The sequence below is a fragment of the Mustela nivalis genome, assembly GCF_964662115.1.
Source record: "Mustela nivalis genome assembly, chromosome: 4".
Taxonomy (NCBI): domain Eukaryota; kingdom Metazoa; phylum Chordata; class Mammalia; order Carnivora; family Mustelidae; genus Mustela; species Mustela nivalis.
Window position 1 is genome coordinate 161132129 of NC_139023.1, and position 8001 is coordinate 161140129.

At 58.0% G+C, this 8001-nt stretch overlaps 1 protein-coding gene across 3 annotated transcripts; it reads left to right on the top strand.

Moving 5' to 3' along the window:
* EGR3 (early growth response 3) lies at positions 1-7726 on the top strand. Of its 3 annotated transcripts, XM_082727854.1 has the most exons (3): positions 1762-2421; positions 2878-2930; positions 3764-7726. In XM_082727854.1, the coding sequence occupies exons 2-3, from the start codon at positions 2891-2893 to the stop codon at positions 4771-4773; spliced, it is 1050 nt and encodes a 349-aa protein (XP_082583980.1). In that variant the 5' UTR covers positions 1762-2421; positions 2878-2890; the 3' UTR covers positions 4774-7726. The 3 variants fall into 3 exon arrangements, with proteins under 3 accessions (XP_082583978.1, XP_082583980.1, XP_082583979.1); XM_082727852.1 differs by lacking the exon at positions 2878-2930 and having other exon boundaries at positions 1-2421; XM_082727853.1 differs by lacking the exon at positions 1762-2421 and having other exon boundaries at positions 2820-2930.
* Positions 7727-8001: the final 275 nt, after the last annotated feature.

Consider the following 8001-nt stretch of genomic DNA (forward strand, 5'->3'; position numbering starts at 1 on the left):
GATTCCGGCCGGAGCCGGGGACCGCCGCAGAGCGCACCCTCCCCGCGCCGCGCAGGCGGAGGAGAGCCCGGGGGCGCAGCGCCTCCCCGGTATAGGTGTGGGGAGCCTGGCGCGAGCGGCGGCCGGGTTGGGGTGGGGTGAGGGGGCTCGCGGGCGGCGGGAATCCCTCCTTTCCCAAGAACCAGAGAAGATCCGGGGGAGGCCAGGCCCTCCCTCCCCCGGTTCTCCGCCGAGCCGAGGGGAGGGGAGCGAGGTTGTCATCCACCCCCACCACGACGAGCAGCTCGGGAGTTCCTCCCACACGTCCCCGGCCCGCGTGGCCCTCCCACGGAGTGAGGCCCGGGATCCTCTCTTCCTCCTTGTCAACACTCCCACTCCCCCTGAGAAATGCACGTTCCCCCAACCCCGACTCCCCAGCGCACGGGGTGTTGGGGGGGGGGGCGGTTGGAGGGAAGGAAGGAGGGGAACGCGGGATTCACCGCGCCCACATGGCCACCGAGGAGGGAATCCTCCCACGCCAAGCCGGTGCCGGTGTGATTCGGGGTCGCTCCCCCACGCTCCCTTTCTCTCCTCCCGCTCTCCCGCGGCCCGGCCGCGCGCGCTCCCGAAGCAGGCCTCGGGGAACGTAGCAGCCGCCCCCGGGATCTGCTGCCGCTCCGGGAGGTGACAGCGTTCCGGTCGACAAACCGGAGGCCCTTGACTGCAGGGCGCCGGCAGGCAGCGATGGGGACAGCCCTGTGGAAGGCAAGGGGGAGGGCAGAGACTAGAGGAGGTGGCTCAGAGACGGTGGGTTCGGCTTGCTCCTGCTGCAACTCAGTGGCGGGCCCTTCGCAGGCAGCAACAGAAAGCGACAGCGCCCGGGCCTGCCGGGCCCTCCTGCCATCCCGTGGCCAAAGGGGTGCTTTGGAACCGTTAGAGAATCATCAGGGATTTGGTGCACATGCTTCCTATCCCCTCAACTTCATTCCTATTTCTTTGCCACCCAAACCGCACACCCCCGACCCCAAAAGCGCGTTGCTCTCGCCTCCGACGCAGCCACGCTTTAGCCATCAAGGTCTCCAGCCGCTGCGCTCGGCGGGGAGTCAGCACAGGGCCAGGGCCCCAGGGAGCGGCAGGGGTGTCTGTGGAGAATCAGAGCGAGAGCCGCCAGAAAGTGGTGGGGATACTGGATCTGCGACCCCTGGCCCGCTAGAATCCTCCTGGAAGGGACGCGCTCCCCGTCCGTCAGTCTCAGGCAGGGTCCTAGATGCGAGAGGAGCGGCTGGAGCGGGGTCGGAGCGCACACCTTCCGGGCTCCCCAGAAGTTCCCAGGCTGCAAAGGGACCTCACTGGTAGTTCCAATTCCCTTTATCCCTGCTCGGGGTGTTGGAGGCCACTTGCAAACAACTCAGCCCCCTCCCCCGCGGTACCAGCGCGCTCCCAGAGAGCAGACCTCCTATAAACACATAGGCAGTTATTGCTTTTTCAACTCCGCGCCGAGCGCTTTACTCTTTGCGATCGGATGCTTCCCTCTCTCGTCTCGAATTTTCCTTCATTCTTCTATTTTATTTTTCTCTTTCTCTCATTTTCTTAAGGTGCGCGAGCGTTGCGGGCGCCGCATGTTGGCTGCGGCCCGCTTCCTGCTTTCTAATGTTCCATTGTGAGGAGCTTCCATTGTGACGTCGCGCCCCTTCGGCTGGGCTTTGTCTGTCCATATATGGGCAGCTACGTCACGGAGCTTTCCCGGGGCTCAGATAAATAGGCTGGTGGAGTTCCCTGGCTGGGAGCTTTTGGGCAGCAGTGAGCTTGCTAGGAAGCGGCGGGGCTGGTGGTGGTGGTAGCAGCGGCAGCAGCAGCGGCAGAGGCGGCGGCGGCGGCAGTGGCGGCGGTGGCGGTGGCGGCACGGGGGGCGGGGGGGCCGCCGGCGCGCATCTGTTTGTGAGATCAATACTGAGGCCGCGTCCAACCCCCTCCGGCCGAGATTCCCCCAGCCCGGGCCGCCCCCCGCCCCGCACACGCCCCCCCCCCCCCGGCCTCTTACGGCACCAGCTGAGGCACCCAAGAGGATTACCCCCTTTTGCCCTATCTCCCACCCACCCCAAAAAGAGAAGATCCCCTCCCCTGGCCCACCCCTTCCCCTCTTCCCTCCCCCTCCCCCCGAACTTTCCCTCTCGCATGCTTTTCCCCTGCACCACGGATCGCCTCTCGGATGCCGCTTGCCTGGAAGCTGCGTTAGGAGCGAGCGGCGGCGGTGGCGGCGGTGGCGGCGGCGGCAGCTCGGGAGTGCTATGACCGGCAAACTCGCCGAGAAGCTGCCGGTGACCATGAGCAGTTTGCTAAACCAACTGCCTGACAATCTGTACCCCGAGGAGATCCCCAGCGCGCTCAACCTCTTCTCTGGCAGAAGCGACTCGGTAGCCCATTATAATCAGATGGCTACAGGTAAGGGCGGCGGGGAGGCGGCGAGGCAGCGAGGAAGGAGAGGGGAAGAGAGGAAGAGGAGGAGGGAACGAGCTGGCGATCTATGGATGGATGGATGGATGGATGGATGGATGGATGGATGGACGGATGAATGGATAGATGGGTGGATGGATGGATGGATGGATGGAGAGGTGGGGGGCGCGCTGGGAATTTTCCGGGGGGCGAGTTGCTTTTCCCACCCACTCCTCCCGCCCTCCCAGATCGGGAAGGCTCGGTTGGCGACGCCACGGTAGAGGCTTCGGTTCTCCCGGGTGGGGGCAGCCGCCGACCAGAGGGAGGTAGGTGCGAGCGGCTCTGGGGTTCTCCACTTAGGGGGCGCGATCGCCAGGCTGCGCGCAAGGCGTGGTGCTGTCTCCCCCTTTCCCGGGAGGAGCCCAGCGTCCCTTTCACCCGCGCTCTCCCCCCTTACTCCCTCAGCCTCCCACCCGGGATGGAGCCATGTGCGGCGTGGAGTCCCCGCGGTGGGAGAGGTACTGCGACGCTGCCTTTCCGGGGCGTTCAGCAAAGCCGTGGGGGTGTGGGGACGGCGGGAAGAGGGAGGGGGGTCCACCCGCGCGGGGGCCATCACGGGGGGCGATCCCCAGCCACGGGGCTTGGGAAGAGCGGCCACTCCCGCCATGGAGACGCGGGCCGGTTTTCGGCCGCCCTCCACCCTCGCTAGCTGAGGCTGGGCTTTCCCCCCTGCAGCAAGAGCCGAAAGCTCCTCCAGGCCTGGTGAAGGTTGGGGCACGGGAAGGCAGCGGGAGAGCTCCCTTTGCGGGCAGAACCCCTCTACGCGCCGAGGACAAAGCGTCGGAGCGCTCCGGGTCGGCGACCCGGGCGTGGTGCGCAATGGGGGCTTCGTCAGGGCAGGAAAGGCGCGGCGTCCCGGCGCGGACTGGGCTAGGGGAAGAGGCCGAGTTCCGTGCGCTAGAGAGCGAGAGCCCGGCGCGCTCCGGGTCTCAAACTACCTGTAGCTGCTGCTACCTGCCCGCCCCACCTCGGAAACAACAACAATGCTTCTCGCGTGCGCGCGTGTGTGTGTGTGTGTGCGCGTGTGATACGTGAGTGTGTGCGCGGCGTGTGCGGTGTGTGTGTGCAGCCGCCACTCCACACCCCGATCCGTAGTATTTTGCTGTATCCAGGTTGCGCCCGGGAGCGCGGCACCGCCCGCTTTGCGCTCAGGCGCAGCTTTCCTCCTACCCCGCGCGCTCTTCGCTCCACCCGGCCGCACCCTCCACACCTGGGCGAGGACCTGGGCGCCCCGGCCCGGGAGCCGGCTCGGCTTCACTCACCCCTCCCCTCTCTTCCCCGCTCTCCGCAGAGAATGTGATGGACATCGGTCTGACCAACGAGAAGCCCAACCCGGAACTCTCTTATTCGGGCTCCTTCCAGCCAGCCCCCGGCAACAAGACCGTGACCTACTTGGGAAAGTTCGCCTTCGACTCCCCTTCCAACTGGTGTCAGGACAACATCATTAGCCTCATGAGCGCCGGCATCTTGGGGGTGCCCCCTGCCTCAGGGGCACTCAGCACGCAGACCTCCACGGCCAGCATGGTGCAGCCGCCGCAGGGCGACGTGGAGGCCATGTACCCGGCGCTGCCCCCCTATTCTAACTGCAGTGATCTCTACTCGGAGCCTGTGTCTTTCCACGACCCCCAAGGCAACCCCGGGCTCGCCTATTCCCCCCAGGATTACCAATCGGCCAAGCCGGCCTTGGACAGCAATCTCTTCCCCATGATTCCTGACTACAACCTATACCACCACCCCAACGACATGGGCTCCATTCCGGAGCACAAGCCCTTCCAGGGCATGGACCCCATCCGGGTCAACCCGCCCCCTATTACCCCCCTGGAGACCATCAAGGCGTTCAAAGACAAGCAGATCCACCCGGGCTTTGGCAGCCTGCCCCAGCCGCCGCTCACGCTCAAGCCCATCCGGCCCCGCAAGTATCCCAACCGACCCAGCAAGACCCCGCTCCACGAGCGGCCCCACGCGTGCCCGGCGGAGGGCTGCGACCGCCGTTTCAGTCGCTCGGACGAGCTGACCCGGCACCTGCGCATCCACACGGGCCACAAGCCCTTCCAGTGCCGGATCTGCATGCGGAGCTTCAGTCGCAGCGACCACCTTACCACTCATATCCGCACGCATACGGGCGAGAAGCCCTTTGCCTGCGAGTTCTGTGGGCGCAAGTTTGCGCGCAGCGACGAGCGCAAGCGCCACGCCAAGATCCACCTCAAGCAAAAGGAGAAGAAAGCGGAGAAGGGGGGTGCGCCCTCTGCGTCCTCGGCGCCCCCCGTGTCCCTGGCCCCTGTGGTCACCACCTGCGCCTGAGGCTCGGGCCCCCAGATCCCCACTTTTCCCCTGCAGTGTCTCCCAGCTGCTCGCCTGAAAGCAGCGGGGAAAGCTAGCCACGGAGGCGCAGGGGCCGCGCCCTGGCCTCTCCATGGACGTAAGGTCCCTTGTTCCCCTTCGATGTCCCCCGTTTCCACCCTTTCACACCGGCCAACGGTCGGGGGCCAGGGCAGGAGGCGCCCTCCCTTCGCTGCCCCCCCTTAACCAAGGCGTGGGGGCGGAAAGGTGGCGTCTAGCCCGCTTTGTTCAGTGCGGATCGTCTTGATCCAGGGGCCGCTGGGCCGCGCCAAGGACCTGCGGGGGACTGAAGGCGGGGCCCGCCCAAGCCTCGCCCGACCCAAGCACCTCACGGTTCCCCCCACGTCTCCCTCGGTTCCCCCTCGAAGACCCGAGAGGGGGAGGGGGTAAGGAGCGCACCAAAGCGCAGAGCTTGCTGCCCGCCGCACGCACGCGCGCCTGCGTGCGGGGATGCGCGCGAGTGTGCGTGCTCGCGTGAGTGTTATGTGTGTGGGTGTGTGGGTGTGCGCGCGCGCGCACGCGTGTGTGTGCGTGTGTGTGTATGTGTGTGTGAGACTCTTGAGCTGAACTGGGCTGTGTCCACCCCAAACTCTTCCCTACATCGGGTCCCCAGGCCGCTGGGGGAATGTCCCAGGTTGGGGGCCTGCACGTGGCCGGAGGAGACGGTCTTCCATCTGCTCGGAAATCATGTTTCTTACAGAAATGCCTCAGAGGCCCGCCGTGGGGCTTCTACCGCCGTATAGGGGTGGCCCCTCAGCACCCCTCCTTTTCCGAGCGCTTCCCTCTCAGGCCTCAGGGCAGTTTGATCTGCGGGGAGAAGGAGCAGCCATCACTAAACCTGCCTTGTAACAGATCTATGTCCTCAAGCCCCACTTTCCAAAAGCTGTGTTGCTGAGTTCGCTCCTCTGCCCTTTTCCCCCCTCCTCTCCCTTCTCTCTTAAGCCTTCACCCATCTCTTTCAAAAATCTTCTTGCAGAAAGGCAGGCCTCAACCAGCCACCTCATTTCACCATCTTTCTGTTTTCGCTCACTCATACCCATTTCTCCTTCTCCTCAGTGATGGGAAAACAGGCTCATTTTTTCATCCTTTGTCACTGCCCACACAACAGGTGTGTAGAATTCAAAGCTGTGTATATGGTGTGTGTGTGTGTGCGCGTGTGTATATACACACGCACATACATAGATACATACATATACATATATATATAACACACAACATGTTCTCTCAGCAAAATAAAATCTCCAAGGCACTTGGCGATCCAGTGCAGTGCACTGGAGTAAAGAGAATTTGTAGATATATAAGCTTTAAATGATTTATTTTTTATGAAAACTTTAACTGATGAGATTATATCTACATAGGTGTGTGTGTGTATATATATACACATATATATGTATGTACGTGTACGTGCACGTGCATTTACACATACACACATCTCTGTCCAAATTTTCCCTAAAAATATGGGTATTTTTGCATTCATCCCTGTTGCTGAAATGAGGCATTATCTTTTCCGCACCCAGCTCTCACTTTCTCCCTGCCCTACCTCACCTCTTCTCAGGCAACCCCCCCTCCCTAGCATTTCCTCCCCCCACACACAGGGGTGACTCTTTTGAAATGGAGTAGTAGGGAAGGTTGCTCTCTGACACAGCTTCCAGCAGTCTTGACTGAATGTACTGTTCCCTCTTAGCGTTATTTCTCCTGCGGTCACTAAGCTGCCCAGAGAGAAGGAACAAAGGTCTGGAGTTTACAGAATGTCTGTTTTTAAAGTCACTTTATGCGTTTCCCACTTTTTTTTTTTTTTAAAGAAAAAAAAGCATCGGAGGTTTTTGTTTGTTTGTTTGTTCTTTGGGTTTGTTTTTGTTTCCTTTGGTGGTGGATAAATAATACTAAAAAGAGTCTAGTGAAAGGGAAAAAAAATGAAAGAGCAGGGGGATTGTGAATTTCCAGGTACTTGGACTTTTTTGTAGAAGGAGAGAGAAGAAGATGAAGTTTGCCAGGAGGGCCCATATTTTTTCAGCTGAAGGGTAAAATCTTTCTTTGCAGAGACAGTATTTTGCTGAATACTTTTTATAATGTGATGATTATTAAAAACAAAAATTTTGGTCACTTCAGAGCTGGAAGGAGGAATCAAATATCCTTTAATATTTTTTCCTTGCTCCTTCTGGTTTATGCATGTCACTGCATGATAATCTGAGTTTTCCTTTGTTTTAATAAAACTGTTCTCAGACATTTAAGCTTAAACTAAGAGAAAAATAACTTTGTTGCCAAAAGGTTGTGCTATCCAGATTTTTTTATATGTCTGCATGTTTTAAAAAAACAACAACAAAAGAAAATGCACTCTAACTTATGTGAACTGAGAGAAAAAAAATCAGGTTTTAAACAGGAAAACCTATGGGGAATGATATTTTTTGAAAGACTTTTGTATAAAGTTGAGTACTTAGAAAAAGACAAACCAGATGTAATATATTTTGTGGATGTTTTTATTTCTTGGATTTATAGTACCTTATACTAAGGTTAAAAAAATATGCTTGATATTGTGAAAAGGTGAAATTCTTCACCAACATTTCATTTGCTCCTTTGTCACATTGTTATGCCAATATAATATAGTTAATGAAAACAGCATTTTTAAAAACCGAAATATTGAAATGGTGTAATGTTGTACCATTTGCACTGTGAGCAAATGCTAATACAGTAAAGATATTGTGTTTGCTGACAATCAGCCGGCCTATTAATCTCCTTATTTTATTTCTTGTTTTCATAGTATAAAGTTTTGGTTTGGCCTGTTTTTTTGTCTTGTTTTGTTTTTGGCTGAAGGTTGATTTGATAGGTTCTTGTGCAAGGCTTTGTTGTTCTTGCTCTGAAAACTCAATGTGAGACCTGGAATTTGGCATCATGAGTAAAGCTGGTCAGAGTTTGACGTGGGCTCTGCTGTTTCAAACCCAGTGTCGAGGGTTCACAGTGGTTCTGAGAGAAAAGGATTCTTCCTCCACGCTGCTGGGAGTCTCAGACTGCCAGAGAGATGAGGCAGGCAGATGAGATCAACCCGTGGGAACTGGAACTGGTGACTGGAAGCTTCTAGAAGCCTTCTCCTTTGTTTCTAATAGCTATTGAGGGTACAGAGGCTGGGATCTTCTAGTGGCTGAACTATAGCTCTGGGAGCACCAAAGCAGGACCCTGTGGAATCCCTAGAGC